General features: G+C 37.4%; 1 protein-coding gene across 19 annotated transcripts in view; it reads left to right on the forward strand.

The window, feature by feature from the left end:
- The window catches only part of KDM6A (lysine demethylase 6A), a 207,805-nt gene that overhangs the window by 75,564 nt on the left and 106,176 nt on the right, over window positions 1-26,065 (forward strand). For 11 of the 19 annotated variants that reach the window (XM_074391948.1, XM_074391947.1, XM_074391949.1 and 8 more), the window contains 3 exons: window positions 343-451; window positions 12,675-12,761; window positions 13,181-13,230. In XM_074391948.1, the coding sequence (XP_074248049.1) occupies window positions 343-451; window positions 12,675-12,761; window positions 13,181-13,230 (246 nt within the window). The remainder of the gene's footprint in view (window positions 1-342; window positions 452-12,674; window positions 12,762-13,180; window positions 13,231-26,065) is intronic. The other 8 variants (XM_003939487.3, XM_010350138.2, XM_003939486.3 and 5 more) reach the window with 1 other exon arrangement.

The raw sequence follows: 26,065 nt of genomic DNA on the forward strand, positions 1-26,065 counted from the left end.
TTGAGAGCAGTTTTGTTTATATCAATGGGGACCACAGTAGTAATTTAGACTTGCAACTTACGAATAAAATGATCAAAGTGCTCCTACATTATCTTATTTGGTAAGTATTGTTTTCATGTATAAATGGGAAAAGCACTTATGCAGTAATTAGTGGCTCTTTTAATAAATACATGGGGAAGCTGTTCCTTCTGTAGAATGCTGTATTGAATATGTCTGAGATAGAAGTGAAATTTTCAATACGGACTTAGGTGATCGAATAGAGGCTATATGCATTACCTCAGGGAGGAAATGTATTTTAGGGCTTTATTTTTTGCTTACATATTTGTGTTTTTTTATTTCTAGGCTGTTCGCTGCTATGAATCTCTAATCTTAAAAGCTGAAGGAAAAGTGGAGTCTGATTTCTTTTGTCAATTAGGTCACTTCAACCTCTTATTGGAAGATTATCCAAAAGGTAATTCTTATCTTGTTCATTATTGTTTGATTTATACATGTGTTGGATTGTAATAATTTGTGCTTTATCAAGAGTACTATCCTAAAAAATTCTAAGTGCATAAACATACTTAACAATGAGAAAGAAAAGTGGAGAAGATGGAAATGGAAAAATGTCATATAACTCCATCTAAATCATCAATAAATTGGCTATTCAGTAAAAGTGAAAACCACCTACATGTACAGTACAGTTTTGTTCTGCCTTGTGAAAATCCTTGCCCTTGAAAGGCCTTCCCATAGTAGAAAGTAAGCTAGTTTGATATAGATATTTGTACATTGATGGATACTTTGGAAAGGTAACAAAAACTCAGCGTTTTCTTTATCCTGAAACGTTTTCCATTTTAGCCCAAAAATACTTGAATGAAAATCTGATCTGTAAGTAGCCATGTTATCTGGTAACTTACAGATAAAGGTAAGTAATAAAGAGAGATGATCACAGTTGAGCCTTGGATGAAACAAGTTTTTAAAATTTACTTGAAATGTTTTTCCTTTAAGAAATAAGTGAGGTAAATAACTCGAAGTAGTCAGTGCCTAAGATTTGCCCTTTTTTATGGTACCAGGCTGCCATCTCAGACCATTACTCACTTAGGAAGTTAAAAGCACCCCCAAACCCCACCCCTCCAATACCAAAGGAAAAATCCACATTAAAAGAAAATTATTATTATAACCAGGAACATTTTAACCTTTTGATGATAGTAAACATTTTGATGTGGAGTGGATGGTTGTGTTATGCTTGTTTTCAACAAGTGTTAGAGGGCAAAACACCTGGCAGATAGTTTCAGGGATGAAGTGAAGGATTGTTAGTCGTTCATGTTGATGTTTTATCATGTGACTTTTGTGTTAGGTCAAGTGAATGTTTTCCTAATGAAAATGCAATTTTAGTCTGAGGCATATTCTGTGAGGTTTGAAATAATAGACTTATTTCTCAGCTCAGCTCTATTATATACAGCTGCGTTACCTTTAACGGATTATACATAAACATTGCTGGCATCTTGTCTAATCTGTAAAAGGGGGAGGAAGTGATGGATGGCACCCCATGGGTTTTCAGATTATGTGACGTTGGTTAGGACTTAGCAAAATGGTTTCAGTCCAACAGGGTAATGTGTGTTAATAATTACTTAATACTCCATCAGATATTTTATTTTTAACTAAAAATAGAAACTTATTTAAAGGAAGCTATTGTACAAAAAATAGAGGCATACCTGGGAGATATTACAAGTTTGGTTTTAGACCACTGCAATTTATTGCAAATATTGTAATAAAACCAATTTTTTGTTTCCTATTACATATAAAAGTTATGTTTACACTGTAAATATGCAGTAGCATTATGTCTAAAAACTGTACATACTTTAGTTAAAAAATGCTTTCTTGCTAAAAAGTGCTAACAGCCAACTGAGCTTTCAACAAGTTGTAATTTTTTTGCTGGTGGATGGTCTTGCATCAGTTTTGATGTCTGCTGAATGATCAGGATGGTGGTTGCTGCAGGTTGGGGTGGCTGTGGCAGTTTGTTAAAATAAGAAAACATTTAACTTTGCCTCATCAGTGGACTCTTCCTTTCATGAAAGGTTTCTCTGTAGCATGTGATGCTGTTTGAAAACATTTTACTTACGGTAGAATTTCTTTCAAAACTGGAGTCAGTCTTCTCAAACTCTGCCACTACTCTGTTAACTAAATTTACATAATATTCTCAATTCATTGTTATCATTTCCACAATGATCATAGCACCTTTATCAGGAGTAGATTCCATCTCAAGAATCTCCTTTTGGCCAGGCATAGTAGTTCACGCCTGTAATTCCAGCATTTTGGAAGGCCAAGGCAAGAGGATTACTTGAGCCCACAAGTTCAAGACCAGCCTGGAGACCCCATATCTTTAAAAAAAAATTAACTGGGTGTGGTGGCATGGACCTACCCTGGAGGCTGAAGTGGAAGGATCACTTGAATCTAGGAGGTTGAGGCTACGGTGAGCTGGGATCACATCACTGCACTTAAGCCAGGATGACAGAGTGAGACTCACTCTTTTTTTGTTTTTTTAAAGAAACTATTTTCTTTGCTTATCTATAAGAAGCAGTTTCTTATCCACTCAGACTCCACTTCTAATTCTGTTTCTTTTGCTGTTTCCAACACATCTGCAGTTACTTCCTCCATTGATTCCTTGAACCCCTCGAAGTCATCTATGGGGCTGGAAATCAGCTTCTTCCAAACTCCTGTTAATGTCAGTATTTTGACCTTGAATGTTTTTAATAGCATCGAGAATGATGAATCTTCCAGAAGGCTTTTAATTTACTTTGCCTAGATCCATGAGAGGAATCACTATGGCAGCTATATAGCCTTACAAAATATATTACTTTAATAAGACTCGAGGCTTGTGGCTCATGACTTAATCCCAGCTCTTTGGGAGTCCTAGGTGGGTGGATCACCTGAGGTCAAGAGTTGAGACCAGCCTGGCTAACAAGGCAAAACCCCGTCTCTATCAAAAATACAAAAATCGGCTGGGTGCAGTGGTACATGCCTGTAGTCCCAGCTACTCGGGAGGCTGTGGCAGGAGGATTGCTAGAACCTGGGGGGTGGGGTTGGGTGGGCAGGTTGCAGTGAGCTGAGATCGTACCACTGCACTCCAGCCTGGGTGACAGAGTGAGACTCAGTCTCAAGAAAGAATTAAGACTTGAAAATAAAAATTACTCCTTGATGTATAGGCTGCAGAATGGATGTTGTGTTAGCAGGCATGAAAACAACTTTAATCTTCTTGTACATCTCTGTCAGAGCTCTTGAATGACCAGGTGCATTGTCAGTGAGCAATGATATTTCTAAAGGAATCCTTTTTTCTGAGCAATAGTTCTCAACAGTGGGCTGAAAATATTCAGTCAGCTGTGCTGTGAACAGATGTGCTGTCATCCAGAGTTTTTCTATTTATAGAGCCCAGACAGTAGATTTAACATAAATCTTGAGGTCCCTAGGATTTTCTGAATGGTAAATGAGCAATTGCTTCAACGTAAAGGCACCACCTGGATTAGCTCCTAACAAGAAAGTCAGCCTGTCCTTTGAAACTTTGAAGCCAGATGTTGATAACTCTCTCCTGTCTATGAAAGTCCTGCATGGCATCTTCCTCAATAGAAGGCCGTTTCATGGAGATTGAAAGTCTGTTTAGTGTAACTGCCTTCATCAATAATCTCAGCTAGATCTTCTGGATAATTTGCTACACTTCTCCATCAGCACTTGCCGCTTCACCTTGCACTTTTATGTTATGGAGATAGCTTCTTTCCTTAAACCTCATGAACCAGCCTCTGCTAGCTTCACACTTTTCTTCTGCAGCATCCTCACTTCTCTTGGCCTTCATAGAACCGAGGAAAGAGTTAGGGCCTTTCTCTGGAGTGGTCTTTGGCTTAAGGGAATGTTATGGCTGGTTTGATCTTTTATCCAGACCGCTCAGACCATGTCCATATCAGCAGTAAGGTTGTTTTCATTTTCTTGTCTTTTGTGTGTTCAGTGGAGTAGCACTTCAAATTTCCTTCAAGAATGTTTCCTTTGTATTCATAACTTGGCTAACTGTTTGGCACAAGAGGCCTAGCTTTTGGTCTGTCTCAGCTTTCTAAGTGCCTTTCTCACTAAGCTTAATGGTTTCTAGCTTTGGATTTAAAGTGAGAAATGTGTAACCCTTTATTTCATTTGTACACTAAGAGGCCATTGTAGGGTTATTAAATATGCGTAATTTCAATATTGTTGTGGCTTAGTGAATAGGGAAGCCCAAGGAGAGGGAGAGAGACCAGGGAACGGCCTGTTGGTGGAGTAGTCAGAACAAACACAACATTTATCAATTAACTGTCTTATATGGGCACAGTTAATGATTCCCCAAAGCAATTACATTAGTAACATCAAAGATTGGTGATCACAGGTCATCATAACAGATACAGTAATAATGAAAGTGTTTGGAATATTGATTTGCCAAAATGTGGCACAGAGCCATTAAGTGAGCACATGGCTGTTGGAAAAATGGCACCAATAGACTTGCTCTACGCAGGGTTGCTATGAACCTTCAATTTGTAAAGAACTCAAATATCTTTGAAGGACAATAAAGCGAAGTGCAATAAAACGAGGTATGCCTGTAGAATTCTGTACAACCTGCTACTTTTTTATTGCTGCACCTTTATGTAGTTGGAGGACATGCTAATTTTAGAGCATGTACAGAGAGACCTAGACTTGAAAATTAGCTTTACATATGGGGTTGTATGTACTTGCTACTTAGTGGTTGTTAAACAATAAATCTGTTAACTTTTAACACTGTTAGACTATGACTATAGCTTTATTTTTCTTTTATAAATTTTTTTTTTTTTTTTTTTTTTTTGGAGACAGGGTTCACTGCAGCCCCAAGCTCCTGGGCTCAAATGATTCTCCTACCTCAGCCTCCTGAGTAGCTGGAACTAGAGGTATACGCCACCATGCCTAGCTAATTTTTGTATTTTTTGTTGTAGAGACAGAGGTCTTGCTTTGTTGCCCAGGCTATTTTTGAACTCCTGGGCTCCAGCCATCCTCCCACTTCAACCTCCCAAAGTGTTGAGATTCCAGATGTGAGCCACTGTGCCTGGTCACTTATAAAAATTTTGGATATGAAGGTGATGAATCAGGGGCATTCATCTTGGATATGTGTTTTCTTTTTTAGAAGGGAGGGCATGTGGCAACTAGACTGTGTTAGCAAAGTAGCTGGTGAGAGTAATCTAGTAAGAGAAGAGAAGGATAATCTAAGGATTAAGTCCTTGAAAACATGTGCTTTGTTTAGTGTTGTGTAGATGATCTGGCCATTGATAAGTAGTCAGCAGCTTGACTAATGTGTATTAGGGGGAAGAGGAAGGAGAAAATGGATGCAGAGGTATGCAGATATATTTAGTATATTTTAATATTCAAGCTGGTGGTTTCTATTATTTCTTAGATGTAGTTTATTTTTAAAAATCCTCTTTGAGGCTTTTTAAGGCACATTTCCACTTAAAAAAATTCTGTATCTGTTCTCTTCACTCTCTTTCTGCAAGTACAAAACTAGAATCGGTTTCTAATAGCCCTCTCAGGTCCTCTTCAACACACACTCATAGTCTCAAGATTACCAGTTTATAGAGACGTTTGTTACCTTTGGCTGCTTCCTCCTTCTCTCTTTGGAGCCGGTACAGAGTAAGAGAACTACTAACTCTGGGCAAATAGATACTTATTTTTAGAGAACACATTATAAACCATAACTTCCCTGAATAAACCATATAATAAACATGTAATTCTGTGAGTGAACTGCTCAGGTATATGTACATAGGTGACTTACTAGCCTTGTTTTTCTGAAGACAGCCCTGTAATTATTTGTCCTGATTCATAATCATCTTTTCTGAGGAAAGTTTCCTGAGCTTGGTGTTCCTCTTGAGTTTAGTTTCTTGTGGGGGGGGGAGGGTGGTAAAAAATAAAAGCTTATATTTCTACAGTAGAAAATGGTAGAACCTGTTTTGTGTATGTTTTGGGGTGTGGTTTTTCTTACCCTTGTCATTTTGCTCTCATCTACTTTCTGTCTTATAAGAATTCCAGAAAAATTTTTGGTCTGAAGATGGTATAATTTGGTAATTATTTATCTTGTCTGTTATTTCCAACGAATTTGATACAGAAGGAAAAAAAGCTTTGTGAAACATTTTCTTAGCCTTTCTGGCTGGTGATATAAATGAAGAGTTTTTAAAAAAAGTCCTGTCACTTTATTTGGTCATTTTACTTATAGGAATTTATTTTAAGTTTTAAAATAATAATTGGGTAGGGAATTGTGAGAAAACAGAGGCTCAGTGCATTCAGCCTGTTGTTGTAGGGTCTGTTCCTCAGGAGGGAGTGTAGCATACAAGATGTTTAGTAAGGAGTTTCCTTTATGTTCAACAGCTTGGGAAGGTAGAGGATAGAACCGGTATTGGACAGAGGGAGAAATTAAGCTGTGGCAGCCTTTACTAACTTCATGGGAAGCTCTGGAGTCAGAATGGCCCTTGAGAGCTATACCAAGTTGGGTCAAGATAGCCAGGCCTTTATACTCCAATCATTCCATATTGAACATGGGCCAGCCTGGGAAGAAGTATGATCATGGACAAGTTGGCTCTCTGCAACTGAAGGAGCTTCTGTAGAATCTCACAGAGGCTTTCAGCAAGCTGGACTCCCAGCAGTTCTTTCTTGAAGTGGTATATGAGTGGTTCTTTACAGTGTCTACTATACTTCCTTTTTACCCCTAATTCTAGAGCTAACCCATTAACCTCCTAAGCCAAATGGCTGATGGGGCTCTCAGACAGATAAGCCTTCCGCTGTGGAGATGATGCAGTGATTTCAGTTCTGTGGGTTGGAGGACAATCTGAGAGATACAAAACCCTGGGCACAATATAGATGCACAAGCATATATATTCAGATAAATATGTGTGATGGATTTTAGGAGCAGTTAATTAATAGAAAATATGTATTAATATCTATAAATATGTGGTAAATTATAGGCAAAAGAGTCACTGAGTTAATTAGAAAATCAGGTAGCAGATTACTTCAAAGTATATAGCAAAAATATAAACAGAAATTAGAGGTGAGAGACTTAAAGGATAGATAGTAAGAATTTCAGAGGTAAGAAATTAGAGGAGTATAATAATCATTCCTGACATTAATATGAAAATCTTGAAATTCTTAAAAATCGTTTCTTTGTATTTGTGAGCTGGAAGTTTTCCCATTTATAAGTTCCCTGAAATTCTAGCCAGTAATAGATTTTTCTTCCATTCTTCCTTCCTTCAAGTAGTTGATCATTTGTTGCATTTCTGTCACTTTTGGGCAAAATTTGCTTTGTTTTTTTTCAATTCTTAAGCAGTTACAAATGGCCAGGGAGCAAGTTACATGCCAAGAGCTGCTAACGTGGATAAGCCTTAAGTTAGAGCTTGGAAAGTTTTCTTTCTTCTTTTGTCTTTTGTCTGTCAAATGACAATACTCCATCCTGGAATATTTGGAATATTATAAGAACATGAACTGTGTTTTCCAATCATAGATTTTGTTTGGCTTCTTGAAAATTGTCCATTTCTTTAATCCATTTTTTGTAATCATTCTTAAACAGGCTTTAAGCATTATGAAGATGTCCAAATAACTGATTTCTCTCCTTCTGTATTAAGGACTTTAGAAAATTCTAGTTACAGTACACTAGGAGTTTTCATGGATAAGTAACTTAAAGATTAGGAATAAGGAATGTGCTTTGGTCAAAAGGATATTACTAGAGAGACTCTGGTGATGGGTACTTGTTTACTGTATCTTTAAAGTTTTAATAATGTGTTTTTCTGATTAAGAAACAGTATGTTAAGATCTTCCTAAAATAAGATGCTAAGTATAATGAGGGTAGAGTACAATTGTTGATAAAATGTGTAAACAAGTAGAAAGAGCGCTCATGGAAGAAATGGAACAAATGCTCGTGGAAGAAATGGGTCAGTTACAAATCTGTTCCTGCCATTTAGAGTATTAACTTTGTGACTTTGAATTTGAACATTCATGTTTATTTCTCAGCTCACCATATTTTCATATGGATGCCATGTTTCTCCCAAGTGATAATTACATTAACTTCTTTAAAAAAAATTTTTTTTTTTTTTTTTGAGACAGAGTTTCGCTCTTGTTACCCAGGCTGGAGTGCAATGGCGCGATCTGAGCTCACCGCAACCTCCGCCTCCTGGGCTCAGGCAATTCTCCTGCCTCAGCCTCCTAAGTAGCTGGGATTACAGGCACGTGCCACCATGCCCAGCTAATTTTTTGTATTTTTAGTAGAGACAGGGTTTCACCATGTTGACCAGGATGGTGTCGATCTCTCGACCTCGTGATCCACCCGCCTCGGCCTCCCAAAGTGCTGGGATTACAGGCTTGAGCCACCGCGCCCGGCCCTAAAATTTTTTTTTAAATTTTTTCTCTTTAGTTTTTTACTTCTTTGGGTTTTTGTTTTTTTTTTTGGTAACATTTTTTCATATCCCATGCACTTCTTATACCTCAGTTTTATTTGCTTCAAAAAAAATCATACTATCTTTTTAAAGGCTCCCCAGTCCTAAAAGAAAATTTTAATGAAGCCAGATGATATATATATAATTCATCAAATTATTGAAAGTATGCCCTCCAAATTTGTGGAAATTCTATAGTATCATTAAAAGGGCAATCTCCAGGTTTGGTATGGCGACTGCACAAAATTCTCAGGAACCAAGTCTTCTGTTGTTCAGAATGTTTTTAGGCACAAGTGTTAAATACCTGATTCTAGCTTAAACAATAAGGACATTTATTACCTCACATAGTAGGAAGTTCTTAGGTGGGGTTTTCTCTAGGCATAGTCTGAAGTCTAGAAGGAGCCAGTTACTTTCAGTTTGTTTCTTCTGTGGGCTTCATCCTAAGATACTTCCCTTGTGGTGGCAGTTGGTAATATATGCTTCTTTGTTCACATCCATTAGTAGACAGAGAACCTTTTCCATGTCTGTCATCTATAAATCAGTGGTGATTGGGCCGCCCGAGCTCATGTGCCCATTTCTGGACTAAAACAATCACTGAGATTGCCAGGAAACTGATAATCCTTTCAAATCAATAATGGGGATGAGAGTGTGGTTAGAAATGGATGTGAGAATGTCAGCCACACCGTTGACTACACAGACTCTGGCTTGACTATTTTATTCAGCTACTTTGATAATTTGGTTTGCTTTTCTTTGTAGAAAACCATTAATTAATGACCTTTATGAACTAGCTACCCCCTCATACATGAAGAACTAGGAAACAGAGGATGGCTTAAAATTTAATTCTTCACCACAACTGGAAAATTTTCTCATAGTCTAATGTCCTTCCAATGATAGATTGGTTGACATCATCTTTATGCAAAAAAGAGGAGCGTTATTCATATGTAAAAGTTACTTTTTCAGATATGTGATGATATTTTTGGCTAATGCTTCTGTAATTTGAACTTATTCAGAATGTTATTTATATGGTATTTATATATGTTTTGGCAATTTGCAATAAACAGTATGAAAACATTGCATATAGAGTTTTAGAAAGCATTAACTTCCATTTTTGGTAAATCTTTTATTCAGCATCTCATATATAATCAGAAGATAATGTTTTATTTACTGCTTTGTTGAAGAAACAACTTGGTCACTAGTGAAGGGTAACATGCAGTATGTTGCAAAACGGTTTTTTTTTTTGCTAGTTTCCTATCCTTATATACTTTTTTCCCTTTAAATTGAGCAGTGTATTATGCTTAGATAGAATGTCTAAAAACCTATATATAATTTAAAGTGTATTAAAATTGACACCTGCCTACCTGCTATACAATTTAAGAAATGGAATGGTACTACTACCACCAGCCTGTGTTCTCTCCAGTTGCATCCTCCTCCCTGCTTCTGTAGGTATAACCCATGTCTGGCTGTGATGTTCTGTGTTCCCCTCCTCTCCCCTTAACAAAAGTAAATAAAAGCAGAACAACACTTCTGGGAGCCTTCACATCATCTATTTTGTAGAATATAGAAGGGAGAATAGAAAATTAATCAGAACATGGTCAAGAAAAAGCCAAGCCCAGTTAAGAATCTGGGCCAGGTTTATCTGGATATTTGGTCCTCAGGTTAAGAAGAGGTTACAAGGGCAGCAGAATTTTAATGATAAAGCCTCAGTGACCTGGATCTGGGGCATAGCAGCTGTCCTGGGATCGTTCTTTTTCTTCATCTTGGGTATTCCCGTGGCCTCTTGTCTCTGTTTTGTCTCCTGCTTTCAATAAACCATATCTTTTTCCTTCTTGGTATATACTCTCTCTTTTTTTTTTTTTTTTTTTTTTTTTTTAAAAAAAAAAGAAAAAAAAAGAATGAAGGAGAGGAAGAGGGAGAGAGAACGGGAGTGTTGCTTTATTGCCTGGGCTAGAATGCAGTCTAAAAATGGTTATGCCTATAATTGTGCTTAATGATGGAGACATGAAAAAAAAAATGAGGGAAGAAAACAAACAAGCAGCCAACCAATATTTCATTTAAACCTGTAAGTGGGTGTGATGTGGTACTGATAAAAGTGTATATTTTGTGTATTTAAAGTGGAGAGTTCTATAAATGTTAATTAAGTTTACTTGTTCAGGATCCGAGTTCAAGTCCTAGATATCGTTATTAATTTTCTGTCTCATTGATCTGTCTAATATTGATGTTGAAGTCTCCCACTATTATTGTGTGAGAGTCTGTCTCGTTATAAGTCTTATATATCTCGGTGTTCCTGTATTGGGTGCATATATATTTAGGATCTTTAGCTCTTCTTGTTGCATTGATCCTTTTATCGTTATGTAATGTCTTTTGCTTCTTTTGATCTTCGTTGCTTTAAATTCTATTTTATCAGAGGCAAGAATTGCAACTCCTGCTTTTTATTTTTTTATTTATTTTTGCTCTCCATTTGGTTGGTAAATCTTTCTCCATCCCTTTGTTTTGAGTCTTTGTGTATCCTTGCATGTGAGATGGGTCTGGATGCAGCATACCGATGGGTTTTGACTTTTTATCTGATTTGCCTGTCTGTGTCTTTTGATTGGAGTATTTGTCAGAATTTTCTCTAGGAAAGGTATTTGGGAGATAATTTTCTTTGGAGAATTTGCATATCTGAAAACACCTTTATTCTACTTTCCTAATAGATTGTTTGGCTGGATACATAATTCTAGGTTGGAAATAATTTTCCTTCAGAATTTTGAAAGCATTGTTCTATTGCCTTATTTCTAGAATTACACATTTGTTGTAGCACCCTTTAAACTACCAACTCATAGCCTTCTTTTCTGGGATTTGTTTTGGGAATTATTTTCTGAATTTTCTTCTTCTTCTTCTTTTTTTTTTTAATTCTTTCTTTTTGGGGCTCTATTATTGATATGTTAGACCTCCAGGACACAGTTTTTCTGTTTGTGTCCTTTTTGTTTATTTTTTGAGAGATTTCTTCAAATTTCATGTTAATCTTTTCATTGAATTATGCGTTTCTTCTTTCATACTTTTCTGAATGTAATTTTTTTTTCCAGAGCATCCTGTTTGTTCTCCTGCCTACACTCCCTCTCTATCCCCCTCAATGAAAACAATATTTTCTCTTATTTAAGACTAGTAAGAATTTTTTGAAGTATATTTTCCCCTGTATAGTATTCATTATTTTTTCTTTCAGATTGTTTTTTTTCCTGTTTGTGTTAGTTTTTGTCTTCTTGGTTAGAGGTTTTCTTTAGATGTCTGATAATTCTTAGCTGTCCATATTTCACGAACTGGAGGCTCTGAGCATGTGATTGGGGATCTCCAAATATGATCTCCATGGCCTTTTGTTGGAGAATCTCTGTATTTTTTTGGTCATATTGCCTAAACAATATCAAGGATTGAGTGAGAGAGTTGAGGGAGCCATTTGCTTCTCAAATAGTTTTTATCGTGGTCTTTCATATCTTAGCTTGTGGGTTGTAAACCACAAGTTAAAAAAATCCTTTTCTAGCTGACCAAAAAAATATTATTACCCCATGTTTTCATCTAGTAAGTAGTTTTATGGGCTTCTTTTTATATCTGACTTTTTAATGTAGTCATTGAATTATTTTAGTATATGATTTGAGTTAGAAATTTTACTTTTTTGCTTACTTATAATTACTTGGGTGCTGATTACATTAATATTTCCCCACTGATTGGAAATGCCACCTATATACTGTGCTAATTCCTATATAAAGTTCTCATTTTGGACTTTCAGTTCTTTTCGATTCCATTTCGTACAACTTTATGATAATTCCAATATCTGTTAGAGCAAGTTCTCTACATTACCTCCAATTTTTTCCTTAACTTTCTTTGCCTGTTTAATTTTATGAAAGCATTTCACTTAATGTTTGCAGTTTGTTTCTGTTGTACCAATATCTAAAGTTCATAAATTGGTTCATCTGTAAACATCCCCAGCATATTAGAATGTATCTGAGCTGCTGCCACTATTTAATCCTGCTTCAGACTTCATTTTACTGCCTTTGTCATTAGGGTGTCCCTCAGTCATATCTGTACTTAAAGGATCAAATAAGTGATTAGCCTCCTGCCTTAAGAGATTCTGATTTAATTGGTATGGAATGGGGTTTGTTCATCAGTATTTTGTTTTTTAAGAAGGGCAGTCTCTACCAAATGTAATGTACATATGTAATTTTCACTTTTTTACATTAACTTCACTGAATTTTGAGTTTGACAGTAACTACTTTTAAGTTTTTCAGAACCTTTTATGCCTCAAGATGGATTTGGTGGATGGGTTGTCCTATTTCGTAATTGAGGTTGAGAAAGGTAATTGCAGGGGTAAGTTTTTGTTGATTGTAGGATAGGAAGTGACACAGAAGAAATAGTTCTTTTGCTCTTTAAGGTGGTCGAGTTGTTAGCCATTCTTGGAAGTGAGGTCTCTTGTGAGAACAAATAATCTAGAATATTCTGGAGTAGCCTTGGAAAATCTTAATCCTTTACCAGTTTTGATTTTTGAGGAAGGTCAGGTTGATCCAAGGGGTTAGCCCAGATGCTGTTTAAGTGCAGATCTGAGATTTGACCATGGTTTTACGTTCTTGAACTCCTGAGGGGGGCCCAGATTTTTAAGTTCTTCGGTCTGAAATATCACTATCTGCTTGGAGGTGGTATGGTGAGAATCTTGGTATAATGTTTTTAAGTGTATTATTGACTTTAAAGTGAGACATAATTATGACTCATAATTATTTTCCTTCTTCCAGCATTATCTGCATACCAGAGGTACTACAGTTTACAATCTGACTACTGGAAGGTTAGTGCACATTTGCATGCCAATTTCATGTTTATGTTTTGGGCAGATTATTGCCAGTTATACTCAAAATGAATTGAACTTGCCTTTTTTGGTTAATCGCTTAAAAATATTGCTTCTAGGGGAAAGGTATTAGAAAAGGGGAGAGAGTATTATTTATGTTTGTGCTATCTTACATGAATATCATTCTATTTTATTAAGAATTAGATTCCTCTGACACATTTTACTGGTCAAATATGATGGATATGTGATAAGTAAAAAATCAAGCAAAACTTAACAAATGGCAATAACAAAATAATTCCTTGGTTTTCATTTCTAAAGTTGGTACCTGGGAGTAAAAGAAGGCTGAAGATGTGTATACCAGGCTAAAATGGGAAGGTGTAATACGAAAGTTATGATGAACTCTAACAATTTTTAAGAAGGCCCACCTAATTGAAAGACTTAACTAAATGAAAGTGCATAGCAGTGAAACAATCCACTTTCTTATCTTAGTTTAAGCAGTGCATGATCCTTTACATCGAGTTTACTTTTAAATTTATTGACCAGTGAGGTTTTTAAATATGAATTGCCGTTTCAGATTTTTTGTGGATTTTTATCTTTTTTTTTTTTTTTTTTTGAAGTAGGTTCTTATTCCAGTCTTCGTAGACTGGCTTTGTCTGGGAAAGCCCTTCAACAGTCATCCTATGCAGAGATTTTGAGAACACTGTGTAGAAGTTTTAGGCATATATATTATTTTTTAAGTGTATTGAAAATATCTTTTCTAATCTCTGGGGTTTTTTTTAAGCTTTATCAAAGTATAATTCACATGCTATAATATTTTCAGTTCTCTTGAGTAGGTACTCAGAAACGGAATTGTTGGATTATAGGGTAAATCTGTGTTTAGCATTTTGAGAAACTGCCAAAACTTTCTCCTCCAGTGTCTGTACCATTTTACGTTCCCGCCAGTAGTGTATGAGGGTTCCAGTTTTTCTATATCCTGCTCAACACTTCCATTAGATCAATATACCACAGTTTGTTTATCCTTTAATTAGTTGATGGGCATTTGGATTGTTTCCACTTTTTGGCTATTGTGAATAATACTGCTGTGAACATTTGTGCACAAATTTTTTTGCTTGCTTATGAATATGCTGTATTTCACCCTCTATTAGCCTTCTTTAAGACTCTACAGCACTACTTTCTAGTTTTTATCACATATGTTTTAAGTTTATTCCTGCTTTTGTTTTTTGATGCTATTGTGATTGGAGTGGTTGTAAAATTTTTTCTAATTGTATATTGCTCTTATATTATTGCATACTGATCTAGTATACTATTATCTTACTAAATTATATTGTTCTAGTAATGTTGCTCTAGATAGGATTTTCTATATACATTATGCTGTCTGCAAATAAAGAAAATTTTATTTTTTCTTTTCTTACTTGTGGATGCCCTTTAGTCTTTTCCTTGCCTTGTACTGGCACGGACCTCCCATACAATGCATGGAAGGGGACACCCGTGTTTTGTTTCTTGGGAGAAAACATTAAATTTTTACCGTTGAATGTGATATTAGCTGTAGGTTTTTGTAGACTTATATTGAAGATACTCCCTTCTGTTGTTACTTTACTTCGAGGGCTCTTCCCTTCCCTCTTCCCCCTACTTTATGTTTTGATAATGAATGGTCTGAGGATATAGGAAAAAATTCAGCTCCTCCTATGCTCTCAACAGCACAGAACATTTCTGTAACAAAATGTGTGTGGGTTTTCCCCTGCATACCTGGCAAGCAGTCAGTTCTGCAGTGGACACCAGCTGGGTGTCCTCTAATTCAGTTCAATTCTGACAATACCTGGAGATAGTTTCAAATCCCACAGATCGAGAGCTAAGTCCTGCAAGACTACCCCCACTTCAGATGCCAGTGCAGGCCTCTGGAACTTTTGACAACTGGCTATATAAAAATCAGGGTTCCCATGACCTACTCCTTGGGTTCCACTAATTTGCCAACAGTGGCACAGACCTCAAGAAACAGGTTTACTGGTTTATTATAATGGGTACAGATGAAGAGATGCATAGGATGAGGTCATGTGGGAAGTGGCTTGGAGCCTCCATGCTCTCTCTGGATAGGCCAACACCTGGACCAATACAGGAACCTCCGCTTGTACAGCTATCCAGAAGCTCTCCAAACCCTGTCCCTTTGGGTTTTTATGGAGGCATCATTATGTAGGCATGACTGATTAAATCAACATTCAGTCCCTTTCCTCTACCCAGAGGTTGGAGAATGGGACTGAAATGTGCTAATGATCTAATCATGCTTTGGTCTTTGCTGTGACCAGCCCCCATCCTGAAGTTACATAGGGGCTGCCTGCCCTGAGTTACCTCTTTAGCACGAAAGAGACACTCAGGGCTGGGTGGATTGGCTCACACCTGTAATCCCAATACATTGGAAGGTGGAGGCAGGTGATTACCTGAGGTCAGGAGTTTGAGACCAGCCTGGCCAACATGGTGAAACCCTGTCTCTCCTAAAAATACAAAAATTAGCTGGGCTTTGTGTGGTGGTGCTTGCTTGTAATCCCAGCTGCTGGGAGGCCGAGGCAGAGAAACGCTTTAATCCGGGAGGCGGAGGTTGCAGTGAGCCGAGATCATTGCCACTGCACTCCAGCCTGGGAGGCAGTCTAAAATAAATAAACAAAACTGACTTTCTTATTTTTTTCCACTTTAACTTAACAAAAGAAATAAAAGGTTTTGGATTCTGGAAGCGATAACTATCTGAATAGAACCATTGATTAAACGTTATGGTAATATGGAAGGATGGAGAACAGCATTTCAGTTTGAAAAACTAATCGATCTATTAGAAGATAAGCAGGATGTGTATTTTTTTGTACATTGATTAAAGTATTTGTGGGGGGGCAGTTTTTAAAAATAGTGATCAATTCATTAATTTTTTACAACCCTAATTTTTAAAGGTTTTGATTGCGTTAAAATTTAGTTTGGGACACCAAAAATATTGATTAGTAAATATAGTATCTATATGAATGTAATTATCAGAGGGCTTTATAATATTACTGCTGCAGTATTAAAACATATGTAAATTAAACTATACAACAAACTGAAATACTAGGTTGGTGCAAAAGTGATTACGGTTTTTGCCATTATGCAACTACTTTTACACCAACCTAATATTTCATTTTGTTGTATAGATTAATTTACATATTTTTTGGTATGTTAGTTACAGATAATTCTTACTCTTAAAACAGATTCACTAAAAAGGTCTAAATAATACTATTTTACTGCCTGATTTAGCACATGCTTGAAAATTGTATTTCTTACCAGCCCTGAATTTATGCTGACCTTATTTTCCTAGTTGGGCCTGATTGGTGAGGTTTTCTTCTGTATGGTTTTATTTTTTCTTCAGTGTTGTACTGATGTGGGATTATGGGTTAATGTCAGGTAGGAGAGAAATGTTGAAGAGAGAATTACTGTAGTGGGAGAACTCAAGGTTCTTCTAATTCCAGTTTGTTTTTTGAATTCACAAATATATTCAATATTTAAATGTATCAGACTGGAAGTGCTTCATAATATGAACATATTTAGAGCTTGTAGGAAAAACAGAACTATAATTAATATTTCAACACATTTAATGCCTAAATTAACCTGAATTAAAAAAAAAAATCTAAAAAACTTTTTTGCCTAGAGGAGACCAAGAGAGTGAGATCTTTTAAAGAAAAGTTAAAAGGCAGTACATTTTGGAGTAAGAGTTAGATTCTTTGGGAATTTTACAAGTTTAGAATCAGAACACATCTTAAAAATTATTATCTAATTCCTTTACTTTATGGACTAGATATCGTGTATCCTGGTGGTGAAGGAAGCATCCAAGTCAGCACAAATACGTGGTGGAATAACTTAGTGGAATCTGCTCATTTTCTGACTTTCCGGTGGCTTTTTCTGTCACACAATTTGGTCTAGTCTGGCTTTTATATTTGTTGATGGGGGCTTTTTGACAATACAGAGATGAGTAAGATAGTTCCTCCTCTCCTCCTCTCCCATGTTTTTGTGAGGAGGATACACGTAAACATAGTAAAGTTTTGATAAGTAATATATTAGAGGTGTTGAAGGCTGTGCTGGAGGCAGAAGTGCACATGCTTTGTTTAAGGGGTATGGGAAAGTCTGAGTGGGGGATTAGGAAAGACTTCACAGAAAAGATGAAACTTTAGGAAAGGATTAATAGGAGTTTTCAAGATACAAGACCTGGTCAAGTTTTCCAAGAAGAGAAATGAGAGAGGAGCACACAGAAGTGCAATAGGTGTTTCAGAAACTCTCACATTGTTGTTATAGGGCAGACGTCCACAAACTTTTTCTCATAGGGCAAAATAGTCAATAAATAGTAAATATTTTAGGTTTTGTGGACCAAGAGGCAAAATCAGTTATTATGTAGGTGGCTAGATAAAATTTTATATAAAAATCATTTTTAGCTCCCGGGCCTTAATAAAAGGATTTGGCAGCCGGACATGGTGGCTCATGCCTGTAGTCCAAGCACTTTGGGAGGCCAAGGCAGGCAGATCACGAGGTCAAGAGATCAAGACCACCCTGGCCAACATACTGAAATCCCGTCTCTACTAAAAATAGAAAAATTAGCTGGGTGTGATTGTGCGTGCCTGTAGTCCCAGCCACCAGTCGGGAGGCTGAGGCAGAAGAATTGCTTGAACCCAGGAGGCGGAAGTTGCAGTGAGCCGAGATTGTGCCACTGCACTCCAGTCTGGTGACAGAGCCTGATTCTGTATCAAAAAGAAACCAACTAACTAAAAAGAACAACAACAAAACAAGGATTTGGTTGGCAATAGTTTTTAGAGCCTGGCATGGTTGTTGGGCGTTATAGGACTCAGCGTGGGGGAAAGGAAGCCAAAGGCCAGATCATAAATGTATTTGCAACAGTTAACACTGTTTTGAAGTCTTAGATTTGTCAATGTCTTGTGAAATACTGTAGTGCTGGAGATCAGATAAAGCCAAATAAATTATACAATGTTTTTTTCTTAGGGGTTGGTTCGGGATTGCATTGACTTTGTATTTTAAAAAGAAACTGTCATCTTTTCTCAGTGAAGTTTTATAACTTCCTCACAAAGTTCTTGTGAGGAAAATAATGTATTTTACATCTTACACTTCTATTGCTATTTGTGCCATTTTAATTTTATTTTTTATCTCTGCTGGTATATGGAACAGCAGTTGACTTTTCTGTGTTAAAACTTATCAAGCAACTTCACTAACTTTTACTAACGGTTGATTTGACTATGTAACTGGATTTTCTATATAGATTATCCTACCTTTGTAATTAATGAGGGTTTTGTTTCTTTTGTTATCAATATTGTAAACATTTCATTAAAAGTGTTTGAAATGTTTCCATCTTGTATTTTCTGAAATAGCTAAATATAATCGTGTAAAAGTAGTTTCGTGAATATTTGATAATACCAACCTGTTAAACTCTCTGGGATTGGTATATGTCTTTGTGGGAAGATTTTGTACTACTGGTTTTATTAGTTACCAGTTGATTTTTTATGTTGTAAATCTCTGCTACATTTGTTTATGGTCACATACACCTATAATTAGGTTCTTAATTAATTTCTGATACTTAGTTTAGCCTTCTGTTTTCTTCCTTGCTTCAGTCAAAGGTTTGTCAATTTTAATACTGATTTCAAACAATAAAAGTTTGACATTGTCAATCATCTTTAGTTTTTTTCCTTCTTTCTTGGTGTTTATTCCCTCCCTCCCTCCGTCTCCCTCTTTCCTTCCCTCTCCCTCCCTCCCTCTCCCTTCCCCTCTTCCCTTCTTCCCCTCTCCCCTCCTTCTCCTTCCCCCTCGTCCTTTCTCCCTCACCTAATTTATTCTGAAATGTCTTCCACAGCCTTTTTGTCCAAACCACTATCTAGTCCAGGACTGTAGGTTAGAATTGAGTACGTCTCTTAGGTGTCTTTTTTTTTTTTTTTTGCATTGTCTCCGTCCTCTCTTACACCTTTTGTGTTTTTGTTTTTGTCACTGGCTTAAAGAGACCAGCTGAATTGTCTTATAGAATGTCCCATTTTCTGGCTTTGTTTTATTGCTTTCTTTTGTTGGTGTTTAGCTCATTTCACTATCTTCTGTATTTATTTTAACTAAGTTGATAGTTAACCATCAACTATTTGCTTAGTGGTTTTTTTAATGCCTTTCTGACTTAGTTTCATCATGGCTTATAACATTCATTTTAAATATTTCTCCCCATATATATGTATTTTCTTTCCTATATGTATATTTCAGAGTAAATTACAGATAACATGATATTTCAGTCCTTCATATTGTAAATACCTTTCTACAAACTAAGAATGTTCCCTTAAATATCTCGGATCTTTACCACCTAATAAAATGTAGCAACTCACTGCAACTTCCGCCTCCCAGGTTCAAGTGATTCTCTTGCCTCAGCCTCCTGAGTAGCTGGGATTACAGGCATGTGCCACCACGCCGGGCTTATTTTGTATTTTTAGTAAAGAAGGGGTTTCTTCATGTTGGTCAGGTTGGTCTTGAACTCCCAACCTCAGGTGATCTGCCTGCCTCGGCCTCTCAAAGTGTTGGGATTACAGGCATGAGCCACCTTGCAATACTGCTTTTGTTCCTTCAAAGATGCACCTTTTTTGTTTAAATTTTTGGATCAAGGTACATAATTAATCATGCCATTTTAAGTCTCCATTGGCCAGCTGGTAGTTATGATATGGTTGTCAATGCCTGTGCATACTCATCTTTGTTGTTTTTCCTCTTGGCATGATTAGACAGCTGTATAGCCTATTGTTTCAGTAGACAAGTCATTTATAGACCATCTGAGGAAATAAGGAGTTTTTATTGCTGACTGAAAACATTTCATTGACACCTTGTGGTAAGGTCAAAAAGGTGATGTCAAAACTTGCAGAAATGGGGTTTGTAGACAGCAGTGGAACAATCTTCTAAGAAATGGTATATCACCACCATTTTTGATGGCCTAGTAGTTGATATTGTGTGGAAAAACATGGATGAGAGTATGGTTAACAGGATTAAGAAATGATTCAAAATTGGACACTACACTTAGGATATCTTAATTTTTTTCACTTAAATTCTTTATGTGTGAAAAAAATGCATGTGATAAAAATTTATCTTTACCATTAAAAATAACTGAAAATAATTTTAATTGCTAATTCTTTTTTCTTTCTTTCTTTTTTAAAATTAGAGATAAGATCTTACTATATTGCCCAGGCTGGTCTCAAACTCCTGGGCTCGAGTGGTCAGCCCACCTCTGCCTCCCAAAGTGCTGGGATTACAGATGTGAGCTATTATACCCAGCTTCTTCTTCTTTTTTTTTTTTGAGACGGAGTTTCGCTCTTGTTACCCAGGCTGGTGCAATGGCGCGATCTCGACTCACCGCAACCTCCGCCTCCTGGGTTCAAGCAATTCTCCTGCCTCCGCCTCCCTAGTAGCTGGGACTACAGGCGTGCGCCACCATGCCCAGCTAATTTTTGTATTCTTAGTAGAGACGGGGTTTCACCATGTTGACCAGGATGGTCTCGATCTCTTGACCTCGTGATCCACCCGCCTTGGCCTCCCAAAGTGCTGGGATTACAGGCATGAGCCACCGCGCCCGGCCAGGATTTTTCTTTATTCATCTTTGTGCATCTTGGATTATTGCTTTCAGCCACTACATCTTCAAATATTGCCTGTGTCCCATTTTATTTTTTGACTCCTTCTACAACTGGTTTTAGAGATATGATAGATTTTTCCACATACTCATAACCTCACTCGTTTTTCTTGATGAATATTTGAAATATACATTATTAACTACAGTTACCATGCTCTGCAATTGATCACTAGAATTTATTCTTCTTGTCTGAGTGAAACTTTGTACCCTTTAAATAGCATCTTCCCAATTCCCTTTCCATACCCTCCCCCAGCCTCTGTTAACCACTGTTGTTCTCTTTACTTCTATGAGCTCTAGATATTCTTTGAGTTTTACTTTTTTAGATTCCACATATAAGTGAGATCGTGCTGTTTTGTCTTTCTGTGCCTGGCTTATTTTAATTAACACAAGGTCCTCCAGGTTCATCCATGTTGCACAAAGGACAGAATTTCCTCATTTTAAAAGCTGAATAATATATCTAGATGTATATATACCATGTTTTCTTTGTGCATTTATCCTTCAGTGGATACTTAGGTTGATTCTATATCTTGTCTACTGTGAATAATGCTGAAATGAAGGTGGAAGTATAGATATGTCTTTGAAATTTTGATTCTAATTCCTATGATTTATACCTAGCCGTGGGACTGCTGGATCATATGGTCGTTCCATTGTTAGGTTTTTTGGGGGGAAATTCCAACATTTTACTAAGAAAGAATTCCCAGGGGTTCAGATTTATGTGGGAAATCTTGGATACAACTCTGTGTGGTACCTAATTTGTTTCCTAAGTCTCGGTATTTTAGTGGCTTTCAGTGTTTGTTTACCATCCTCTATTACCTTTTTCTTTTTCTTCAGCCCTTTTCCTTTTGCTGCCAGCTCAGCCATTCATGTATAAAGATCCTTTTAAAATAGATCATATAACATTTTAATTAATTTTGTATTAGAGTTTTTCAGTATGTATACTACTTGCCATTGGCCTTATTTTTGGAAACTGTACTATAATTTAAGGAAATATAAATGAAATTGTTGGGCTACAATTTATTTATTTATTTATTTGATACGGAGTCTTGTTCTGTCTCACCCAGGCTGGAGTGCAGTGGTGCCATCTCGGCTCACTGCTGCCTCCGCCTCCTAGGTTCAAGTCATTCTCTTGTCTCAGCCTCCCGGGTAGCTGGGATTACAGGTCACCACACCTGGCTACTTTTGCATTTATTTTTTTAGTAGAGACAGGGTTTTACCATGTTGGCCAGGTTGGTCTCAAATTCCCGACCTCAGGTGATCCACCATGCCCGGCCTGTCAGAATACTTTTTAAAAAACCCTTTGTGCTTTAATTATAATTCCTTCTGGTTTTGAACCAGTTTGTGGTTCAGCAACACCAGGAAAGAAGTTGTTGGTGTTACTAGGTGCTCTGCCCCCTTGTCACCAAAATTCTAAGTGCCAGGTAGTATTTTAAGTATTTTACGTAAACGTGTTGTCTCATTTAATTCCTCAAACAACCCCTTGATGTAGATACTGCTTTCTGCATTTTATAAAGATGAAGACATTGGTATCAGCTAACCTGTTTCATGAGTCTTTCTGGAAAAAAAAAAAAAAAAAAAAAATTTTTTTTTTTTTTTTAAATTTAATAAGAGACAGGTCTTGCTTTGTAGCCCAGGCTGGAATGCAGTGGCACAATTGCAGCCCACTGCATCTTTGAACTTTTGGACTCAAAGAGTCCTTTTGCCTCAGCCTTGCAAGTAGCTAGGACTACAGGCATGCACTGTCATGCCCAGCTAATTTTTAAGTTTTTTTGTAGAGAATGAGGGTCTTACTATGTTGCCCAGGTTGGTCTCCTACTCCTGGTCTCAAGCGATCCTCCCACATTGGTCTCCCAAAGTGGTGGGTTTACAGGTGTGAGCCACTGTGCTTGGCCTTACATGAGTCTCGTAACTAGCAAGTGACAAGGCTGTGCCCACTTGGGGTCAGAATCACAGCCTTGTCACTTATTAGTTATGAGATGGCCTCTACAGTCTGATTTCATTATTTCTGTACAATACTACACATACACTTTGGAAGAAGAACTTCTGCTTCAGGGTTGTGACTTTGGGCATGATGCATATAATGAGCTTTTGCCAACGTCTTTGGCTATATTATCTTAACTATTAACGTTCTTTTAATTGTCCAGAAGGTAATTTAGACTATAATAAGGAAATGATTCTGTATACATTGAATCAACAAAGTATTATCCCTTTATGAAAAATGTGTAACAGGTGATTAAAAACTAAGATACTGATTTACTCAGTGGCAGGATAACTTACATATGCTGGTTACTTTGCTATAGGGATCAAACCACGACTTGTGGTCGATCCCTACCATTTGTTGGCTCATATTCTAGTGGAGAAGATAAATGACATAATAGATGTAAGTATTCATTTGAAAGTGAAATGGGAGAGGTTCTCTTGTTCCCCTCACAGGGCGTGTGATGAGAGTGTGGTTCACTTCTTCAGTGCCCTGCTGCTCAAACTTCTAGGGGAGCATATAGACTGGCAGGCTGTGGGGCTCCAACCCCTTGGCAGTGTCTAGGGTGAATGTTTACAGCTGAAACCCCGGTGGGCATGCGTTACAGTGTGCTCTTTTAGTTTGCTGTCTATAGGCGGCTTGTGTTAACCAGCTCAATTAGCCTCTACTTTGTCGCAAGGACAGAGGGCTTTCTGTATCCTGGGTTCTTGCCTTGGTGTACTGGAAGAATCAGATCACACGTGGGCTTGGAGAATGAGTGTAAAGTTTTATTGAGTAGAAGTAACTTTCAGCCGATGGGGGAGCCAGAGGGAGATGGCTGCTTGGTGGTCCCGACTCTCCTCCAACTGTCCCAGCCGAACTCCACCTAGTCTTGCTGGTCAGTGACCTGCAATGTGCCAGCGTATGTCGGTGTGCTCTTCCTTCTGTGTGCTCCCTTCGAGTTCCTCTTGATGTCCAGCCACTTGTCTTCTTCTATCTCTGTGTTCCTCTTGCCGTCTAGCAGCTTCTGTCTCGTCCTTGCTGGAGTTTTGAGTTTTTATAGACCCAGGATGGGGATGTAGGAACCAGGGTGGTGTTGGAAAGTGCAGCATTTGGGCGGGAAGGCAGAAGTGCTTGTCCTCACCTAGATTTGTGGGGGTAGAGCCCTAGCTAGGGACCACACCCTCCTCTACCCAGCACTTCCTTTCCCCCCATTCCATTATCATTTAAAGGGACCACCTTCTTCCCTTCCCAGCACTCCCATATCAAAAGCATGTGGTAGAAACTATAACTCACTCTGAGTTTGGGAATATGTCAAATAATACTTCTGGAAGAAAGAGATGAATGCTGCTTTTTAAAGGATAGATAGAAATTTGCCTGATAAGGAGTAAGTTAGGGAAAGATGGCAATGGCTTTTTTAGGCAGAAGAAGCAAACATGGTTAAAATCATAGAAATGTGTATGTTTGTATTTTATTCACAGATCTGCATGTTATTTGTCCTGACTGAGATGGTGGCTATGAGATTGGGAACATTTTAGCAGGAGTCATAAAATGAAGGCCCTTGTAAATCAAGCTAGATTGTGGGGACTCTTCTTCAGAGGAATTTCAAATAGAAAGTGCATGTTTTGCACTTCCAATGTTTGAGTTTTTGAAAGCTCATTGGCAGTGGTGTGGAGGGCAGATTGAAAGAGGTGGAAATGGAGAGAGACGCTACACTTTGGGAGACAAGTTAAAAAACTTTTGAAATAGGACAAGTATATAAAGTTGAGGTCCTTACTAACCTGGAGAAAGATAGTAGGAATGGAGAAGGGGTAGATTAAAAGGCTTTTAGATTATAAAATGAACTCTGTGAATAGAAGGAGCATGGTTTATTGATGGGCAGGAGGTGAGAGAAGAAAAGTAGGACTACTTTTTGGCTTGGTCAACTGGTGAGATTGTTACCACTATCTAAAATCTGCAGTACCATTAGACTTTCTTGTTCAGTGTTACGAGTCATGTAGTTTCAGTTATTCATGGTATATGTAACAGATGGAGGTAATTATAAAGAAAGTATTTAGAAATTCATGCCTTTATTCTAGACCCACCTTCCCCCTTTTTTTGTTCCCCAGTAGGGTTTATTTTGTTTTATTTTATCATATTGTATTTTTCTTTCTTTCCCAGATCTGGTAGACAAAGGTACCCAGAGGGTTAATAGCAGATTGTTTCCCCCAACTGTGTATCACTGGGTTTGTGGAATTAGAGTCATAATACAGTAAGATTAAGACATTTGATGTTTTTGTAATATTTTGGCATGGTTTTATTTCTTAATATCCTAGCATAAAAATACAATTGTCTTCAAAGATGTTTACAATCAAATTCTCATTCCAACCCAAAATTGGTAACGTTATAACAACATAGAATTTTATTATTTAGAACCTAATTACTGTTGTCCCCCTTACCTATGGAGCGATATGTTCCAAGACCTTCAGTGGGATCCTGAAACTGCAGGTAGGACTGAACCTTATATATACATGTTTTTGTCAGCAAAAAGAATCAAACTCTGTAAAATAATTTAGCTGGGAGTGGTGGCTCATGCCTGTAATTCCAGTACTTTGGGAGGCCGAGGCGGATGGATCACATGAAGCCAGGAGTTCAAGACAAGTCTGGCCAACATAGTGAACCTCCATATCCTCTAAAAATACAAAAATTAGCCGGGTGTGGTGGCATGCACCTGTAGACCCAGCTACTTGGGAGACTGAGGCAGGAGAATTGCTTGAACCCCAGAGGTGGAGGTTGCAGTGAGCTGAGTTTGCGCCACTGCACTCCAGCCTGGGTGACAAAGCGATAGTCCATCTCAAAAAAAAAAAAAAAAAAAAAAAAAAAAGATCCTGAAGCATTTCTTCAAAGGATTGTAACAGGAGTTGAAACTTGGCTTTACCAGTATGATCTTAATAACAAAGCACTGACTTTCACTGACTTTCAAATCAAAGCAATGGCTACCAAGAGGTAGAAATTGGTCCTGTCATAGTGAAAGTAGACCAGTCAAGAGCACATATCATGACAACAGGTTTTTGGGATTTCTCAAGGCATTTTGCTTGTTGACTTTCTGGAGAGCCAAAGAGTGATATATAACCTCTGCTTATTATGAGTATATTTTAAGAATGCCAAAGCTTTAGCAGAAAAATGCCCAGGAAAGCCTCACCATGGCAGTGCCCCTGCTCATTCCTCTCATCAAACAAGAGCAGTATTTT

The sequence above is a fragment of the Saimiri boliviensis genome, chromosome X (assembly GCF_048565385.1).
Source record: "Saimiri boliviensis isolate mSaiBol1 chromosome X, mSaiBol1.pri, whole genome shotgun sequence".
Lineage (NCBI taxonomy): Eukaryota > Metazoa > Chordata > Mammalia > Primates > Cebidae > Saimiri > Saimiri boliviensis.